The sequence below is a fragment of the Enhydra lutris genome, unplaced genomic scaffold (genome assembly GCF_002288905.1).
Source record: "Enhydra lutris kenyoni isolate GAN:26980312 unplaced genomic scaffold, ASM228890v2 scaffoldscaffold65, whole genome shotgun sequence".
Lineage (NCBI taxonomy): Eukaryota > Metazoa > Chordata > Mammalia > Carnivora > Mustelidae > Enhydra > Enhydra lutris.
This window is the reverse complement of record NW_019154149.1, coordinates 6,115,387-6,137,020: the sequence shown is the minus strand read 5'-3', so window position 1 is coordinate 6,137,020 and position 21,634 is coordinate 6,115,387. Positions and strand designations below refer to the sequence as shown.

Genomic DNA, 21,634 nt, shown 5'->3' with positions numbered 1-21,634 from the left:
CAGTAGGAGATCCATCATGTTCTATATTCAGATTTTACTGAATTTGAAATTGGGTTCCCTCTTTGAATTACACTCACTCCTGATATCTACCCCATTTCAGATAATGTATTTTGCTACTAGATTGCTGGGATAGTACATGAACACCCTTGAATGCCCTAGTCACCAGCCACACATATGATAGTGTCCATTGACTAACATTCCTAGTTATCACCAACTGACTCTGGTTCAGTTCTGTGTTGTACATGCCACTTAACTGAGATTTGTTTTTCAGTAGTTCTCCATTGTCTATAAATTCAGTCTATACTCATTGGTATGGAACTTAGAGCCCTCCATTATTTATCCTCAAAGTCATTTCCCATTTCTACTTTGCCCCACCTCATTGCTGCTCATTTGCCTTTTTTGGCCTCTTAAAAGACAACTCTATGTTCAATTCCATCTATAAGTCTAGGTTCATGGCAGTTTCTGAGCTAGTTTTGGGAAGGTTAAATAGAGTTTGAAATCAAAACAGTAGGAGATGTGCTTGAAAATTTTGTCAATTTATTTAATTCCCTTTGTTCTCGTTCTAAGCTCTCACCATAGGAGTACTGACAATTATTGGGTTTCCTAGGTGGGTCTTGCTTTCAAGAAGAGACTGCTCTCACCAGAATAATTCATGTCCTATTCCTTTTTCAGTTATATTTCTTATTATAATCAAGTTCCTGGCATTCTCCTTGTAGATGGCTTTCTATATTACATCCTTTACATAGGCTGTAAGGAAAGTCTATAGGGAATAGATGTCTCAACTACAGTGTCTAGTTACTATCACAATCCAATTTCTTACTGTAAGTGAATCATTTGTCTTTCTGATCAATCTTATGAGCCAAGACATTTTGAATCTACCTCTTAAGTAACAAGCCCACTGTAGATGTAGTGACAGCTCAAGTTTCTGGGTGGACAAGGCTAAGGACTAGATCCCAGACCTTGGCAACACCATAATGAATGTATCAGGGTGAGACAGTCAGCATCCTTTGCCCTGGTGACACAAGTCTTTGTGTTGGCTTCAACACCATTTACCTTGTTTGAACTTCTGTAGGTACAATTTGCAAGATGACACAGATTAAATTCTGATTAATGCAAGCATTTTACTTTACAAATGAAAAAATTGAAGCCATAGAAGGGAAAAATATGTCCCAAGATCACAAAGAGGCATGGAAAATTCATGACTCATTTCAGGTCTCTTGATGCTCAGTTGAACATTCTTTTCCTTGTTTAAATGGTTCCACATGGAACCATTTAATGGTTCTACAATTTCTTAACAGGGATCTATGGACTGGACACATTAGAATGATCCCTGTGGATTTCCATTCTATGGGAGTAGGACTGAGAAGAAAGACTGTATTTTCTTAAATTTCCCAGGAGATTCTCCTGCACAGAACGACTTGGAAAGTTTTGATCTAATACAACTTACTTTTACAAATGAATTAACAGAGTCCTGGAAAGAAGAAGGAATCTTCTCTTTGCTTTTAATTTCTTACTTAGGGGCTGGAGTCCCATCACACTTGACTTTTCATCAGTTACTTATAACTCCAGAACTACAGAGTACATATACAGATTAGAGATTTTCAATGTAAAAGATCTATGTTAAGGAAGTCAAAATTTTAGCACAGTATCTTAGAGTAAATCCTGAGCAGATAGATATTAATTTCCAAATATCATTTGAACAGAAATGTTTTCTGCTTCTGTTGCTGCTACCTACATAATTTATGCTGTTGGAAGTATTAAAAAAAAGGTAGAAAGCTCCAATCACAAAAAGGCAATAGAAACATTGTCATCACTAAGTTTAGAGAAATAACAATATATGAGGTCATTATGTCAAAGTTGGATGCCCTTTGGAAATATAATCAGGTTCTGAAGGGCTACCCTGCAGATTATTCAACTCTGTATTGGTCTCAGCTACATACCAAGATTAGGAATGTAAATGTACTTTAATATTATGCACAGTTCTAGAGCTGTAACTTTAACCCATCTCAGAGGTTCATATGCCTATTTCAATTGTGTATACCAATACTTCCTTAGGTGTATATCTATACATTATCTTCCTTAATTATATCGAGTACTTATATATGCCAGGCGCAACCATAAAGCATTTCATAGTCAGGTAAGGGAATAAAACAACTCATATAGGTCTGAAATAAGAGATAAAGTTCATTAACTATTGTACATGTTCAGAGATAGGAACTATCATACTCAGTGTGTGGGAAATACTGGGAAAGATTGAGAACATATGAGCTAAGCCTTGGAAAATGAGTAGTGGAGGGAAAAAGGAGGGGAGGGAGAGACAGTAAAGAGAGAGGGAGAGAGGAAGAGAGGAGAGACAGATTGAATAGAATACAAAAGCATTCATTCCAGGCATAGGGAACTGTATGAACAAAGCCATGGATACATTTGTGTGCAAAATGTATTATATCAGACTAACTCAGAGATTTATACTTTGCATATCTTCTTCCAAAGGATATTTTTACCCTCTTGGTTCTCTTAAGAAACTTTTTCTTTTTTTACTTTATTTATTTGTCAGAGAGAGAGAGAGAGAGAGAGAGAACAAGCAGGGGGAGCATTATGCAGAGGGAGAAGCAGGCTCCCCATTCAGCAAGGAGCCTGATGTGGGACTTGATCCCAGAACCCTGGGATTAAGACCTGAACTGAAGTCAAACGCTTAACTGAGCCACCCAGGTGTCCCTCCCTTAAGAAATTTTCAAAGCTCCTGTCTGTAATAGTTTGGTGGTAAACAGGCAGGTGTATATGAACATTACCTATAGGCCAAATATAGTATTGATAGAAGCCTAGAACACTGATAATGACATTGGGACATGAAGGGTGGGGAAAAAGGAGCAGAAAGTTTGGAATCAGAGGGATAGGATTTGTGTCTCTTCCCTGCTACTAATTAATGGTATGATCTTGGGTGGTTTTTAGTCAACGTCTTTTGGACCTCAACTTCTTTATAAAGAGTATGAAAATGCATCTCCTTTCTAGCTCTGCAGATAACTGTAAGGATCAAGTAAGAGAAGTGAAAAATTAGGTGTCAATACAAAATAATGATTATTACCAGCAGTAATAATGGTAATTTTAAAATTTTGTACCACTTAAAGATTTTCATATATATGCCAAATGAGGATTTTTTTTCATTCTTTTTCAAAGCATTAGTCTTGTAATGTCAGAAATAAATTTCTAAGATGATTCACTGGTACAAAGATCGCATCCTGATTTATAAATCCTTTCTGGATGGCTTAGAGACATTTAGCTGTTTATAGGGATATGAAAGTCCAGAAGGCTGAATGACAGATGGGAAAAAGAATCAGTATTTGTGCATTGGTAAGACTTTAGTAGCCAATATTATCTGCCTGTAGGAGCTGGACACAGTGACTCTCCTTGCATCCTTTGGGCTCATATGTATTCCTATTATCATTTAACCCCTGAAGCTGATTTTAGAAAGGTGACTTTTTTATGCAAGATCACTGCAAACAAACTCCCATTTCTAAGGCATCAAGCCAGAAGGGTTGTCATGAGGCCATCATATTATGTTATCTGCCAGATTTGTTAAACATATTTTTTTTCGCAGTAATTTGTTTTTGGTTGTTGATAGTATTGTTTTTTTAGAGAAAGAAGCTACTGTCCTTAATGAAATAAAGAACATTCTCAAGCAACCAACAAAGAAAGAAATGGAACTAGTCAACAAATATTTGGAAGCATGTTCACTCTTGCTATTTGTTAAAGAAATAAAATGTACATCACTGAGATACTGTTTCAACTATCAAACTGGAAAATATTTAAAAGTAACTGGGAAAAGGGGCATCTGGGTAGCTCAGTGGGTTAGTGTCTGCCTTCAGCTCAGGTCATGATCCCAGTGTCCTGGGATTGAGACATCCCAGGAGCCTGGAATGGAGCCCCACATCAGGCTCCCTGCTCAGCAGGGAGTCTGCTTCTCTATCTTCCTCTCCCTCTGCCCCTCTCCCCTGCTCATAATTTCTTTTTCTCAAATAAATAAAATCTTTAAAAAAATTAACTGGGAAAAGCAACTGGGCAAATTCATAACATCCTACAATGTAGAAATACTTAAATGAAATATGGTATAATTAAAGTAAGTTCCAAAGAATAGATGGCAGTGGAACAATCACTACAAAATATGTGAGAAATATCAAACAATCTATTATCTGAAAGGAAATGCACTGAAAAGTTTATAGTAGTCATTTATGAATTGTATTATGAATTGTATTATGGTTTTTTAGTTTCCAAATTTTCTCCAGTGATTATTACTGTGATTATTAGTAAAAGTTAAAAAAAGAAATATATGCATGTGTACTCATACAGTCAGGCACATTTAAAAAATCATCTTCTGGAGTTGTTTCTGTTATATTAAATGTATAATATACCTCATATGACAGCTGCATTCTTTTTTAAAAAAAATTATCTCGTTATGGTAATGAACACTTTACACGAGATTATCCCCTTAACAAATTTTAAATGTACATTATTGTTGACATAGGTACAATGCCATAGAGCAAATCTTTAGAGTTTATTCATCTTATTTAACTGAAACTTTATGCCTATTGATTAATAAATACCCATTTTTCCTTCCCCCACCTTCTGGTAACCACCATTCCAATCTTTGATTTTATGAATTTGACTGCTATAGATACTTCATGTAAGTAGAATCACACAGTACTTGTCTGTTTGTGTCTTGTTGATTTCTCTTAACATAATTTCTTCAAAGTTTATCGATGCTGCGGCATATTGCAGAATTGCCTTCTCTTTTAGGGCTGAATAGTATTCCATTTTATGTATATACTATATTTTCTTCATCCATTCATCTATCAGTAGATGTTTGGGTTGTTTCTAGAGCTTAATTGTACCATAAGCACAAGTATAATGCTATAATGAACATGGGAGTGCTAATATCATTTTTAGATCCTGATTTTTATTCTTTTGGACATATACCAAAAATTTGAATTGCTGGGTGTATGGTAGCTCCCTTTTTAATTTTTTGAGGACTCTTCATACAGTTTTTCTTAGTGGTTTTACCATTTTGCTTTCCTACCAACAGTGGCAAGTGTTCTAATTTCTCCACATCCTTGCCAACATGTTATAATTTCTGCTATGTATTTTTATTTTTTGCTTTGTTTTGTTTGTTTCTTTTTTTAAATAATGGCTGTCCTTTCGTGTCTTCTGCCCATTTTTTAACCGGATTATTTATTTTTTGAGTGTTGAGTTTTAGAAGTTCTTTATATATTTTGGATACTAACCCTTTATCGGATAGGTCATTTGCAATTTTTTCTCTCCCATTCCATAGGTTGCCTTTTAGTTTTGTTGACTGTTTCCTTTGCTATGCAGAAGCTTCTATTTTGATTAAATCCCAGTAGTTTATTTTTATTTTGTTTCCCTTGCCTCAAGAAACATATCTAGTCAGAAGTTGCTACCGCCAATGTCATAGAGGTGACTGCCTGTGTTCTCCTCTAGAATTTTGATGGTTTCCTGTCTCACATTTAGGTCTTTTATCCATTTTGAATTTATTTTTGTGTATGTTGTAAGAAAGTGGTCTAGTTTCATTCTTTTGCATGTTGCTGTCATTTTTTTTTTTTTCCCATAGAAACATTTTTATTGAAGGGGATAGGGGTCATGCTGAGTTCGGGGACATGCAGTGAAGGGGCAGTCATGAGCTGTCCTTGGTGGTAAGGGCCCCAGGTCTACCCTAGACCCCCTGGGCCTTTAGGTTCTCCCTCAGGCTGTTGGTCTGACCCGGGTGCTTGAGGTCCTTTGGGGCCAGTGACTCAGATTCGGTGTTTTGGACCCGTGACCAGAACGTAGATTGAAAGAGGGGTTCCAGGATTTGCGATCCCCTCAAGGCCTTGGGGCCCTTCATATACTAGAGATGGAGGCTTTAGGATTTGGGGTTCCCTGGGGGTGGGGCTCTTTACATTTGGGTGTCTTGAGATCCATCGACTCAGGGCATTGAAGTGCTCCGGTTTCCAGGGATGCGAATTCCTGTTTGGGGTCTCCTGGTGCCTATGAACAGGGCTTGAGGTACTCTGGGAGCCCGGGATGCATATCCTGACTGCAGTCTCCTCCATCCCAGGCACAAGGACTTCCATGATTGGGGTTTCCTGGGGGCTTGGGATTGAATTTTAAAATTTGGGATTCCCTGGGGATTTGGGGATTCCATGATTTGGGAGTTAGGGCCTTGAGGTCTTTTAGGAGCTATAGGACTTGGGGGCACAGGGGAATTTGGGACATGTACTCTGGGGTCTGGGATCCCCAGAGTCCCAGAATGGGGCTTCCAAATTTTGGGGTCCCCCAAAGGGGGAAGTCATTACTTAAAAAATAGAGAATTTTCTGGGAGTCTGGCCAGCACAGAGGCTGTGGGCTGTGTGGGGTGGGCTTCATACAAGGCACTGGGGGCTTCTTCAGGGCGCAGAGGGTAGGAAGACTTAGGGGTCCTGTAATTAGCACTTCCAGGACTGTTTTGGTGTCTGTAAATTGGGGGTGAGAGTGGGCTGGTTAATGTGGGTCTCTTCTTGAGGGGTAAGAGCGGGGATTTGTTAATGTAGGGTGTCTCTGATTGCAGTGTAAGTTTTTGGGGTGACCATGGCAGTCACAACATCTTGAGGGGACTGATATTAAATGTAGTTGTTACTCTGTTGCTCTGGAGATAATGACCTGTGTTTATTTCAAGGGGACTTGATGGAGGGGGGTGTCTTTGTTAATGGGGGAGGGTTCTGATCCACTGATGAATGACTCAGGAATGTTCTGCTCTGGAGCCATTATGTAGAGGTCACCATCCTTTGAGGTGATATGGAAACATGTTATTGGGGGGTCTGCTCTGAGGGGTTGGGGACAGGGACTAGCCTGAAGGTGCTACACTCAGGGAATCTCTTTCTGGGTACCATGGGGTCTGTATTTGGGGGTTACCATGAGGGAATCTGTTAATAATGGGGCCTCAGTGATCGAGGGCTGGCTAATGGGGTCTCTATTCTGGATGTGTTACTGGGAATCTCTATCTCAGGGTGACTCAGGGGTTCCTTGTGTCAGGAGATGCTAGAGGGGACTCTGACTCTGTCAGGTATCCAGGCCTCTAAGACTGCATCTCCGCCCTCAGCATCCAGGGAAACCAGCAGCAGAAGAGCAACCTGGAGATGGAGTTCTCTGATGCGATGTCCTTTGGGGTCCGGACTGTCGTGAAAGTGCGCTTGGGTTGTGTCATTGTCACTTGATGCACTTTTTTGGCTCCGATACTGTCCCCAGGGGGGTCAGTGGATCCACCAATCCTCTGAATTCGGGATGCTGGTGCAAAGACTCCATGCCGTGGGGGGCAGGTGAGGTACCGGACACCGAAGACAGAGCCATCATGTTTGCCAGTGGGCTGGTCTAGCTCAATGCCATACCAGTAACCAGGGGCAAAGTCTGTCTTCCCATAGAAGCGCACGGTCCCTTGCTTCTGGCCCGTGACAAGAACTTGGTCTCCAACCTCAGCCTTGGCTCCTTCCCGCTGCTGCAGGCTGCCCAGAGATGGGGATGACGGGGGCTTTTTCTTGCCTTTGTGTTCCCTGCGGCCTTTGCCAGTGACACGGGAAAAGTCCATCCGAGGAGCCCGAGGTGTGGAGGTGACTGATGAAGGGGGTGCGTCCACTACCTTGGAGATCTTGGACACAGAGGCAAAGAGACCCTGCTTCGGAGGGCAGATGAAGTAACGGACACCCCCAACACTGCCATCATTCTTGCCCTCAGGTTCATCCAGCTCCACGCCCACCCACTGGCCACTGGCGAACTCCGTGGTCCCGCAGAACCGAAGTGTGCCCGTCTTCTGGCCATCCAGCAGCACGCGGTCTCCCAGGCGCAGGCCCAGTGCACTGAGCATGAGATTGCCCGGGACGTTGTCATAGTTGGGTAGCGTGACCTTGGGGAGGGCACAGGAGAGCGGCACGGCCTCCTCCAGCAGTGTTCGCAGCTCCTTGGCCACCAGTGCCGCCTCTGCCTTGTCCAGGGACATGTCCATGGGGTCTGGGACCACCTCTGCTGGCACCTGTCCCTTTCGGTTCCGCAGCGCTGGGTTGGCACCGTGCTCCAGCAAACATTTGGCCGCACCTAGACACAGGTTGGAGGCAGCGATGTGCAGGGCTGAGCCATGGTTGAAGTCACTGCACGTGGAGTTCACCACTCTTGGCCTTGCACCCTTCAGCAGCACGCGCACCAGGTCTGGAACATCGAAATAGGCAGCGTAGTGAAGCGCGTTCATGTTGGTCCAGCGGCTGCACAGTGTTACATCGGCGCCCAACGCCAGCAGCTGCTGCGAAAGGCGCACAGCTGCAGCGGGGTCCCCAACTCCATGGGCCCCAGCTTTGCACTGTCATTTTCACCATTTGTTGAAGAAACTATCTTTTTTTCTACTGGACATTCTGTATTGCTTTGTTTAATATTGACCATGTAGTTCTGAGGTCATTTCTGGATTTCCTATTCGAAAGAAGACATACAGATGGCTAACAGACACATTAAAAGATGTTCAACATCATCATTACCAGGGAAATACAAATCAAAACCACAGTGATATATCACCTCACACCTGTCAGAATGACTTAAATTAACAACTCAGGAAACAACAGGTGTTAGCAAGGATGAAGAGAAAGGGGAAACTTCTTACACTGCTGCTGGGAATGCAAACTTGCACAGCTACTCTGGAAAACAATATGGAGGTTCCTCAAAAAGTTAAAAATAGAAATACTCTTATGACCCGGAAATTGTACTACTATATATTTACCCAAAGGACACAAAGATAGTGATTCGAAGGGGCACATGCACACCAATATTTATAGCAGTTAGTTAGTTATCAATGATAGCCAAATTATGGAAAGAACCCAAATGTCCTTCGACTGATGAATGGATAAAGAAGAGGTGTGATATATATAATGGAATATTACTCGGCCATCAAAAAAAAGAAAATATTATCATTTGCAATAAGACGGATGGAGCTAGAGAGTATTATGCTAAGTTAAATAAGCCAGTCAGAGAAAGATTAGTACCATTTAGTTTCACTCATATGTAGAATTTAAGAAACAAAACAAATGAAAATGGTTGGGGGTGGGGCAGAGAAAGGCAAACCAAGAAACAGACTCTTAACTATAGAGAACAAACTGGGGGTTGCTGGAGGGGAGGTGGGCAGGGGAATGGGTTAAATAGGTGATAGGGATTAGTTGGGCACTTGTGATGAGCAGAGTGTTGTATTTAAGTGTTGAATCACTAAATTGTGTACCTGAAATTAACATTATACTGTATGTTAACTAACTGAAATTTAAATAAAAATTTGGAGAAAGAAAAAAATAAAATAAAATAATGGTTGTCCTAACATATGTGAGATGATACTTCATTGTGATTTTTAATTTACTTTCTCTGATGATTAGTAGCAATAAGCATTTTTTCATATAATTGTTGGCCATTTGCAGGTCTTAATTTGGAGAGATGTCTATTCAAGTTTTTAGCTCAAATATTTTCTCCCATTCCATAGATTGTCTTTTCATTCTGTTGATTATATCCATTGCTGTGCAGAAGTTTTTAGTTTGATGTAGTCCAACTGTTTTGGTTTTTGTTGCTTGTGCTTTTGTTGTCATATCCATGAAATTGTTGCTAAGACCAATGTCATGAAGTAGCATTCTTCAGTGAGCTGCTACTATGCATGTTGTTCTTCTTTCTTTGCTATAAATCTGTTATTTCTAGTTTGGTCTTCTGTATTATACATATTTTATATTATAGATGTTAAACGTATTTTCAGACTAGGTATTTTCAGTTACCTATTTTCAAATATCCATGGGGATATATGCAAAATGAACTTCTATTAGACTCATTTGGGGTGTAAACTTACATACTAAAAAGGCTACTATTTTTGTTATTTAAATATACAGGGTTTTTTTTTCCTTATAGTAGCAAGCAGAAAAAGAGAAGATTCAAACTGACATGTACTCTGTAGACCTGAAAGTGGAATTTTATCCAAGAAAGCATCACTTCATTATTATCTAGGGAATAATATCTCTGCCAAGCCTGTATTGCACGATTACCCACTGAGTCATGACTAGTACCAAGTAAATATCTCATTTATGAATTTTAATGCAATTTTGTTTTGAATTGAATCAACATCATTTTATAATGTCTTTGGTAAGAACATGCCTACAAGGCTTAAAGTGCACAGAAATAACTAGTTTACTTTTATGTAATGTTGCCAAGTATATGAATAGTAATGTGAGTCAGCTGAGAGAAGCAGCCCAGAAGACTTGCACTTTGAGCTTTGGAATAACTCTTACTATGTATTTTGACCTTGGATGGAGTCTCATTGCCCTCATCTGTAAAATGGGACTAATAGCATCTGCCTTGGTTTCTTTAGAGGTTTGTCTACAAAGTGGAAAGGCAATAATGCATTTACTAACACCTTGTGTGCCCAGCTTGACCACATACTTAGCTATTTGGTGATTAACTCAACCAAAGTTAACCAAAGGGGCACAAATTGCTGATTTTATTTCTAGTTAAAGTAATTATCTTCACACTGTGCCATAACCTAATTTAGTCCAGTCACTCTGTAAATATGTGTGTCTATGGAAGAGATTAGCTGGGGGTGGGTGGTAGTTCAATATCGATGTATTTCAGCTGTAGGAAAACAATCCCTTGTGTGTACCCTATTTGTGCTTATGAGTCCAAGAGCAAGGTTTTGTATAAAGAAGAGCATGTTAATGTTTACAAAGTTGAAAATATAGGTATAATTAATAAACACTTCAAATAGTATTTCCTTCCTGAAAGTTTCCCTCCTCCTCTGACTTACTACTAATACTCAGTTTAGCACTACTTTGCTTATATGCCAAACTCCATGATGGCCAAGTATATGTCAGTTTTGCTCACCACTGAGTTTATTGTGTCTATTACAGTGCTTGACACATGGCAGTCATAATTATATTAAGTACAATATATATTATATTTATTATATATATAGCATGTATATATAATATGTATGTACATAAAACTGTTGACTTATAGACTCATTAATCTCACCATCCACCTCTCAGCTCCTACCACAGCATCAGATACTTTTTTAGGTCCACTGTAAATGGTGACTGTATATTCTTCATATATTTAGGATAAGACAGTGGAATGTAGTAACCTATCATTTTACATTAAACTCAAACATTAATCCTCATAAAACACTCAAATGCATACCATATTGTACCTAAATAAGATACTGTCTTCAATAATTTGCAAATACTTGCACCAAAACTTATTTTCCATTCAGTGAAAACTACTAGTCGAGAGATGAGTAGGAAGGCAGTGATTAAAATTATGGAGCAACCCAGTCTAACCTAGGGATGGAGGCTCATTTGAATTCCCTAATTACCCCCGTTCCAGATCTTCAGGTTTATAGTTCTCCCTGAGGCTCTTGGTTATTTTGCCTAATAGGTGTCCCAGTCTTGTTAATCAAACAAGTCCTCAATATTAAATATACAACTCATAAAATTGAAGTTGTATTGAATTTATTTTAGCAAAGGTCTGAAGCTACTTTCTACTAATGACTACAGGAAATAATTGCTTAGGCTTTAACAACATGCTAGGCCCACACCTTCTGAGTTATCATGTATTTACTTACATACCATATTTAGTATTTAGTAGTAAAAGGAAAAAAATCATGGATCCTTCCTTTTGGACTAAGAGAGCATTAATAAATTTTATAAATTAGTTAAATTTTCATAAAAAGTAGGTTTGGGAATACATATGTACATATGTATACGGTATTTATTCATACTTTCTAAATTAGAACATCAGTAAGTTATATTTCATCTCTGATTTAACAATTCTTGTAAAAATAATAGGATTATGAAAATTCCCAGTCCACAGACATGACAAGCAGCCCACAAATCTGTAATGCTAAAGACCATACCTTTGTATAATTTCCAGACTTTATGCTCATAACTTTATTCCAAATGTTAGATGATTGACATTTCATTTTTAATCCCTTTCAGACCTGACAATCTGGATTATAAATTGTAAGCCAGTATCTCCAAACTTATTTTTGCTTTTAAATGTTTTAAAATTTTCCCTTTTTTGAGAGAGACAGAGAGAGAGAAAATGTGTGTGTAGAAGAAAGAAAAAGAGAGAAATTGAGATTATCCATTTTTTCTTTATTAAACAAAACTTTGAAAGGGAGGTTATGCTTTACTAGTATGATTTTCCTCCTTTTTGGTATAGTTCCTTCATAATATTTTTTATTTATTATTTGGCAAAGAAAATTAAACACATCCACTAGTGTACCATTCCTGGTGAGATTGTTTAATATGTATAAAACAATAATACTTGGCCATTTTCTTCTTTGTCAACCACAAAAAGTACCCTTGGACATCGAAATAGTTCTGTCCTAAGTTTTGGGGAAAATGAGTAGTATAATTGAAGTGCTTTACCAGCACCATGCTGTCAAATTACCTTGTGGCAGTCAACTGGGTCTCAGATGAATTAACTTTTACCCTCTCCAGAAGCAGGACAATTGGAATTTTCACTGCAGGCTTCACAATATGCAACAGAACCATCACTCCAGAGTGGGTTTGAAGATCAGTTAAACGAAAGTTAAATTGATTTACCTTTGACTTGACCCATTAACTTTGGAAAATATTAATATTTGTGTTTGGAGTCACAACTCCTCTTCTGCATGCAGTCCTGAGGGGAAGTCATTCCCTGATCTGCTTTCACTAAGAGCATGCTTACTTCATGACAGCCCCATGTCTGAACAATATTTTCATCCCATATGACTGTGTGTGGGAAAATCTTGCGTTCAAATGATAACTTTTTAAAAAAGATTTTATTTATTTGAGAGAGAGAGTACATAATCAGGGGGAGAAGCAGAGGGAGAGGGACAAGCAGAATCCATACTGAGCATGGCGCCCCATGAGGAGCTTGATCCCATGATCCCAAGATCATGACCCCAGCCAAAACCAAGAGTCAGATGCTCAACTGAGTAAGCACCCAGGCATACCAAATGGTAACTTTTAACCAATGGAGAATTCTGAGATTTTTACCTCTGATGCTTGGATTCACTTAATCCATCATTCATTCACTAATTCCTTTCTTCAAAACATGTTTAAGTATCAATTATAATCTAGATTCTAAGCAAAATATGGCAGATATGACATAGAATGCAAAATAAATGCTGTCATTGAACTCAGAATCTAGGGAAGGAAATGAAACAATTCACACACACAAGTTTTAACTATAGTATTCTTTAAATACTTTTTTCTTTCTTTCTTTTTAATTTAAATTCAAGATAGTTAACATACAGTGTATTATTAGTTTCAGGGTAGAGTTCAGTGGTTCATTAGTTGCATGTAACACCCAGTGCTCATTGCATCGCGTGTCCTCCTTAATTCCCTTCACCCAGTTACCCCATCCCCTCACCCACGTCCCCTCCAGCAATGCTCAGTTTGTTCCCAGAGTTAAGAGTCTCTTATGGTTTGCCTCCCTCTCTGTTTTTATCTCATTTTATTGTTCCTTCACTTCCCCTATGGTCATCAGTTTTGTTTTTTAAATTCCACATATGAGTGAAATCATATGGTAATTGTCTTTTTCTGATTGATTTATTTCACTTAGCATAATATCCTCTAGTTCCATCCATGTCATTGCAAATGGCAAGATTTCATTCTTTTTGATGGCTGAGTAATATTCCTCTGTGTGAGCTATATATATCTCATATCTCTTCATTAGATATATCACACCTCTTCTTTATCCATTTATCCATCCATAGACATCTGGGCTCTTTCCATATTTTGGCTATTGTGGACATTGCTGCTGTAAACACTGGGTGCATGTGCCCCTTTGAATCACTATTTTTGTGTCCTTTGGGTAAATACCTAGTAGTGCAATTGCTGCGTTATAGGGTAGTTCTATTTTTAACTTTTTGAGGAAACTCTGTACTGTTTTCCAGAGTGGCTGCACAAGTTTGCGTTCCCACCAACAGTGTAAGAGGGTTCCCCTTTCTTTTTTTTTTAAAGATTTTATTTATTCATTTGACAGACAGAGATCACAAGTAGGCAGAGAAGCAGGCAGAGAGAGAGGAGGAAGCAGGCTCCCTGCTGAGCAGAGAGCCCGATGCGGGGCTCGATCCCAGGACCCTGGGATCATGACCTGAGCTGAAGGCAGAGGCTTTAACCCACTGAGCCACCCAGGCACCCCAAGGGTTCCCCTTTCTTTACATCCTTTCCAATATCTGTTGTTTCCTGAGTTGTTAATTTTAGCCATTCTGACCAATGTAATATCGCAGTGTAGTTTTGATTTGTGTTTCCTTGATGCTGGTGATTTTGAGCATTTTTTCATGTGTTTGTTAGCCTTTTGTTTTCCTTGGGGAAATGTCTGTTCATGTCTTCTGCCCATTTCTCAATTGCATTATTTGTTTTTTAGTTGTTGAGTTGTTAAGTTCTTTATAGATTTTGGATACTAGCCCTTTAACTGATATGTCATTTGCAAATAACTCCTTCCATTCCATAGGTTGACTTTTAGTTTTGTTGACTGTTTCCTTTGCTGTGCAGAATGTTTTTATCTTGATGAAATCCCAATAGTTCGTTTTTGCTTTTGTTTGCCTTGACCTTTAGAGACGTATATAGCAAGAATTTGTGGCAGCTGAGGTCAAAGAGTTTGCTGCCTGTGTTCTCCTCCAGGATTTTGATGGATACCTGTCTCACATTGAGGTCTTTCATCCATTTTGAATTTATATTTCTATATGGTGTAAGAAAGTGGTCCAGTTTCATTCTTTTGCATGTTGCTATAGTTTTTCCAGCACCATTCATTGAAGAGACTTTTTTTCTACTGGCTGTTCTTTCCTGCTTTGTTGAAGATTAGTGGACCATAGAGTTGAGGGTCCATTTCTGGGTTCTCTATTCTGTTCCATTAATCAATGTGTCTTTTTTCATGCCAGTATCATACTGTCTTGATGATTATAGCTTTGTAATACAGCCTGAAGTCCAGAATTGTGATGCCTACAGCTTTGGTTTTCTTTTCAACATTCCTCTGGCTATTCAGGATCTTTTCTGGTTCCATACACATTTCAGAATTATTTGTTCCAGCTCTGTGAAAAATGTTAGTGGTATTTTGATAAGGATTGCATCAAATGTGTAGTTTGCTTTGGGTAATATAGACATCTTAATAATATTTTTTCTTCCAATTCATGAGCATGGAATCCATTTCTTTGTGTCTTCCTCAGTTTCTTTCATAAGTTTCAGAGTACAGAGCTTTAACTTCTTTTAAGTTTTTTGCTAAGTACCTTATGGGTTTTGGTGCAATTGTAAATGGGATGGATTCCTTGATTTTTCTTCTGCTTCGTTACTGGTGTATAGCAATGCAACAGACTTCTGTGTGTTGATTTTATATCCTGTGACTTTGCTGAATTTCTGTATCAGTTCTAGCAATTTTTTAGTGGAGTCTTCTGGGTATTTTTTAGAGAGAGAGAGAGAGAAAAAAAAATGAGTGGGGGAAGGGGCAAATGGAGATGGAGAGAATCTTAAGCAGACTCCATGCTAAGTGTGGAGCCTGATGTTGGGCTTGGTCTCACGACCCTGAGATCATTACCTCAGCCCAAACAAAGAGTTGGATACTTGACAGAGCTACCCAGGAGCCCTATAGTATTTTTTTAAAAACTTCTTAAAACAGCAAACAAATAGCCAGTGTTAGATCACTGAAATCTTACACAGATGAATAAACTAAGGCCTACAGAGGTTTAAAGTGCCCTTTAAAGTACAACCTCAGTGCTATGGAAGTTTATATAAAGGATTGGTTAGTCCTACCTTGGGTGTTGAAGCAGAACCTCAAGCAGGTGGACCTCCAGAGGTGTAGAACTATTGAGGCCAAGCTCCACTGTTAGGTTATATTTTTTATTCTCTTCTGTGGTCACAGGGAGTACCACTAACACTACCCAGGAGTCTCTCCAAATTATTCTCCCTGTCACAGATGAGCCCATGAAAAGAAGGGTCATCAAACCTCCTACTAAATAAATCAAATAGCCCAAACATGTGGTCAGTGTGCGTGGAGTGTAATACCATACTCACATACAAAGGAAATGACATTTAATCCTAGACTGTGACACAGGCCAATCAATTGACTGTCTATAAGTCGGTTTATTTACCTTTAGCCTTCTGTAGTAAAAAAAAGGCAGTGGCAGTTAAATTCATCAGGAGATTGTTGTGTAAATGTATTGTCTATTGTCATTAGGGTTTGGTTGGCAGATAAATGCACATGTATAAGCTTGCTTCTCCCCAGCTACTTATGACAGAGTACAATAAATTTGTATAACTCTTTTCCCTATCTTCCTCAAGAGTCATTACTTCTTGTCTATTCCTCAGAGAGTTATGGAATTTTTAATCAAAAAATATTTTAGTACAGTGTTTTTTCAAAGTACATTGTGAGAACGCCTGTTTCAGATGTCCTATTTTCATGATCCAGGTTATGAAATCACAGTCCAGTCCAATTAGATCAGCCTCTAGGGATCAAACCCAAGCACCTCCATGTTTAACAAGCTTTTTGGGTGATCCCATGTAAATTAAAATTTGCCATTTACAATTTTCAAAGATAGTCTAACTCCATCAATTCTCAAATCAGTAATCTCTAATTCAGAAAGTAATCTCTAATTCAGAAATCAGTAATCTCTAATTCAGAAACCCTAACCTTGTCAGGGTTAACAAAGGAAATACCCACAAAATTCAGCCTTTCCCAGGCCTCTGAGTTCTGAGTCCAGGGTTCTTTCTACCACCCTACAATGTTCATAATCCCTGTCCCTCCAGTCATATGCTTGTTGTGCAAAATTCTGAGGAGGGAGAATTTTTAGTGATCAGCTACTATCAATACTCAAACTCTTTTTGACTTATAATGACATATTTTAATACAGCTGTTTAGAATAATCTTGTGGCAATACTTTCATGTTCCAGAGAACTGTTGAATTGAGAATGTAGTCTCAACTCGGAATCTTTGTATAGAGAAAACAATAAACGAAGATAATTGGTAAGTTTATAGTGTAGTCTCAATAGAGGCTTTGTGCCAAAACATTGTACCAGCAAGTCTCAATAGATTTGTGCCAAAACATTGTACCAGCAAGATGAAATTGCAGGAAATGATGCTGAAAAATTAAATACTGCAGGTTGACTAGCCCATACTAAAGACCAAAACTCCTCCCCACTTTGTATGTTCTCTTTCTTAGAGTCACTGTACCTGGTGGCTTTGTTCTTTTCAGTGACTGTTTTATTGGTAAAAGTGAGAACATTCTGGACCCTGCCCACAAGGAATGACTCCAGAAGTCAGTTTAATTACTTTGAAAATCAATTAAACATTTCACTTGAAGTAGCCTGGCTTAAGTAATAGCTATCAGGTGAAATGGGGCATCTTTTTGTGACCCAGAATAACAGGCTTTCGAATGCTCTACCCAGACTTTATGCAAGACAAGGTCCAGTTGTTGAAAAATTAAAATAATTTCACCAGTGACCAAATGTGGGCTTTGGGTACTGAAAAATTGGAGCTTTTATTCATGTTGACATGTAGTACAGTTTTACAGAAAGAAAAAAAAAAACCTCATGGGTAGATTGTGTAATTTTTAAGAAAGCGGCCCTACAGAATAAATAACTATTCCTTGCCAGGTAGATTTAGTTTAGACTAGGACCTTTTTTCTTCCCCTTAAAATGACAAAGGTTTTGAATTTGAGAACTGTCAGCCTGTTATTGGTGTTGCCAGCTCCTGCTGTCCCTTCTGTGGGTTCTACATCTCATCTGATATGGTAAAGTGCTTTCACGGAGCCAAAAGATTTCTCAAAGATTTTGGAAGTCTTGTTTGGTAGTCCTGGAAAGTAAGCTTTTGTGTTTTGAATTCTCAGACTTCACCTCTGGTTATGTTTTAGCTTCTAACTGGGATTAGAGAGAAGGAAGAGAAAACATTTCACCTCAGATAAAATATACCCCATGTGTGCTAATCATCTCAGCTCATAGTTGAGAAGGGGCTTCCGTAATCACTAAAAATATTGACTAATGGAGCTAGTTGTTTTGTAGGACTTCTAAGCAACACCTCCCATGATAAAGACCCACCCCATCATCTTTAATGTCCTACCTGTGGATCACTCAGGGCCTCTTTATTCTTATGGGCTTTTTCTCAGTTTCCTATTTTGTATCATTAACATGATTTAAATGTGAGGTAATCACCAAGTGTACATAACTTGATCATTAGTCTCTTTATGTTATTCTCTTTTTTTGAAATCAGGTAACCATTTGCCTGTAGGCTCAGTCATAGGTATTGGCCCTGTGCAGGATTCAGTAATCTTTAAGTTGTCTTTCCACTTCAATCTCATGTGTTTAGACCTAGGACACATTTTAATCTATCTTGTCTGTCATTTTTTTGTTATGTGTTTGTAAAAGGAAGATACATAATATTTTGTGAGTTTAGAAAAGAGCTGTGTCCCTGCATTCTCAAGTGAAGATATAGTTGATTTCAAGTTAGAGCATGTTCCAATAAAAAAGGCTATTGTAAAAGCCTTTTTGACAATAGGCACCACTAAATGTAATGCATTAGGAGGCATATTGTATCTTTAATATCCCTATATGAACAATGTATAAAAACCATATAAGTTTTTCCCATTTGCAACTTCAATTTGAATACCATTTTATTTTTAAGAGGGAATTTTAGAAATATAGCTAAAATCAAACTAAACACTGTTACTATGGTTATTGTCTATTTAATGGAAGCATTTGAAGAATATTTATCCTTGACATTTTCCAAATGAAGTTCAGTGAATTGTGCACAGGGGAATACAAATTGATGCATTCATCCTGACTTGAAAAAAATACTCTGCCTTTGTTAAACTTTGTTAAACCCTCTTTTAAAACTCTATATTCTCAGTGATGCATTAAAATCCAGTTTTGCGATAAGAAATGTTATATACATCTATAGATATAGATATAGATATGGATAGATTTTAGGCCTAAATATGAAAATTGTCATCAAAAGAAATAGAAGACATTAAGAATGTATGTAATGTCTCCATTTTGGGGGAAAACAATGGGAAATTAAGAAGCTACATAGTGAATGCTAGCATTAGGTTGGAGTTTTAATTTGCTATATAATATGAAGGTCATTTATCTCTTCCCCTACCATTTTCTTAATTAACAAATCATATTAGAAATATATAAACAGTTTACCCCTTATTCAGTGCTCTGGATTTTTGCATAATAAATTGAGGACACATTCATTTTCTACTTTCCTTTATTAAGGTATCATCCTTTGGGTGCTTTTCAGTCTACCAGCAAACAATGAATACTGCTAGCTCCAGATGGTGAGAAACTGAATACCTTGCAGGTGCCACATACCTTAGACAGCAGAGAAGAGAAATTGCATGCATTCATTGGAATTATAGGGTGACAAGCAATAGGGATTTCAGTAAAGACAACACTATACTTCCTTTTAGCAGACTGAGGGTTCCTAATTCAACATGATCAAAACTCTAATACCATGCATTCTGAGTTGCTGCCTTTATAGTTTTATTGTTTATGCAAGTGGATAAAATGTTGACAGTTGAATCTACTCCAGGGAATCCAAATATGTATTCTTTGAGTATGTTATATTTCTTCTGAAGTAGCTTTATTAAGGTATAATTGATTGCACATATTTAATGTATACGATTGGATGAGTTTAGATATATGCAAATACTTATGATACCATCACCCCAATCAAGATTTTAGATATATCCATCACCTCCAAAATTCATGTTTTTCTCTTTTTTGTGTTTGTTAAGAACACTTAACATGAGATCTATCCTCTTAACAAATCTTTAGATGTGCGATACATTCTTGCTAACTAGAGCCCATAAAGTGTGATGTGGCAAAGAGTCATGAAGAATGGGTGACTTACTGAAGGATGTCTAAAAATTAAAAAAAAAAGACAAGAGAATGGAGATGGTGATGTAGTATGACAAGGAACAGGCAGAAACAAAAGCCAACACCAAACAGAAGATAAGGTCAAAGCAAGTCTTTTAAAGATATTGCTAGGGATAATATCTTTCTTCTAAGCCACTGTTGTTTCTGTTGACTATATAGCTGATTGGTTGGTTGGTTTTAACCAAATTTATTATTTTTTATAAGAAAACATCATTTATTTTTCTTTTTTTTAATTTAATTTTTAAATTTTTTTATAAACATATAATGTATTTTTAGCCCCAGGGGTACAGGTCTGTGAATTGCCAGGTCTACACACTTCACAGCACTCACTACAGCACACACCCCCCCACAATGTCCATAACCCCACCACCCTCTCCCGACCCCCTCCCCCCAGCAACCCTCAGTTTGTTCTGCGAGATTAAGAGTCTCTTATGGTTTGTCTCCCTCCCGATCCCATCTTGTTTCATTTATTCTTTTCCTACCCCCCAAACCCCCCACGTTGCATCTCAATTTCCTCATATCAGGGAGATCATATGATAGTTGTCTTTCTCCGATTGACTTGTTTCGCTGAGCATAATATCTTCTAGTTCCATCCACCTCGTCGCAATTGGTAATATTTCATTTCTTTTGATGGCTGCTTAGTATTCCATTGTATATATATATATATATATATATATACCACCTCTTCTTTATCCATTCATCTGTTGATGGACATCTAGGTTCTTTCCATAGTTTGGCTATTGTGGACATTGCTGCTATAAACATTCGGGTACACATGCCCCTTTGGATCACTACGTTTGTATCATTAGGGTAAATACCCAGTAGTGCAATTGCTGGGTTGTAGGGTAGCTCTATTCTCAACTTTTTGAGGAAACTCCATGCTGTTTTCCAGAGTGGTTGCACCAGCTTGCATTCCCACCAACAGTGTAGGAGGGTTCCCCTTTCTCCGCATCCTCGCCAGCATCTGTCATTTCCCAACTTGTTAATTTTAGCCATTCTGACTGGTGTGAGGTGGTATCTCACTGTGGTTTTGATTTGTATTTCCCTGATGCCGAGTGATGTGGAGCACTTTTTCATGTGTCTGCTGCCCATCTGGATGTCTCAACATCTGCAAATCAATCAATGTGATTCAATACATTAATAAAAGAAAGAACAAGAACCATATGATATTCTCAATAGATGCTGAAAAAGCATTTGACAAAGTACAGCATCCCTTCCTGGTTTTAACCAAATTTATTAATGAAAAAAGTTTTAAAATAATTTTGCAGCCTTGAAGAATTAATTAAATGATAACATTTATAAACTGTAAATAGGGATGTATATTCTTTTGGTATTTAAGCATGCTGCTACATTTGGTCCAATAAAACAAAGAAAAACAATATTTTTAAAGTCAAATTTATTGAGGTAAAATTTACATCCAGTAAAATTCACCTTTTTAAGGTGTACAGTTCTATGAATTTTAAGAATCATGCAACCAAACTTTAGAATATTCCCATTATACAGAAAAGTTCCCTCATATCTCTTCTTTGTCAATCCTCTCTTTCTACACCCAGTCCTTGGCAGTCAGTCCCTGGAAGTCACTGATCACTGGTCTATAAACCTGTAAGTTCACATTCTAGAATGTTTTATGAATGGAATCATGCAATATAGAATCTTTTGTATCTGAATTTTTATTTAGCCTAATGCCTTTTACA

General features: G+C 38.1%; 1 protein-coding gene across 1 annotated transcript in view; it reads right to left on the bottom strand.

Moving 5' to 3' along the window:
* Positions 1-7,084: 7,084 nt before the first annotated feature.
* LOC111158964 (CAP-Gly domain-containing linker protein 3-like) overlaps positions 7,085-21,634 on the bottom strand; it is a 113,923-nt gene continuing 99,373 nt past the window's right edge. The window contains exon 2 of the mRNA XM_022521312.1: positions 7,085-8,371. Within this exon, the coding sequence (XP_022377020.1) occupies positions 7,103-8,371 (1,269 nt within the window). The 3' untranslated portion in view covers positions 7,085-7,102. The remainder of the gene's footprint in view (positions 8,372-21,634) is intronic.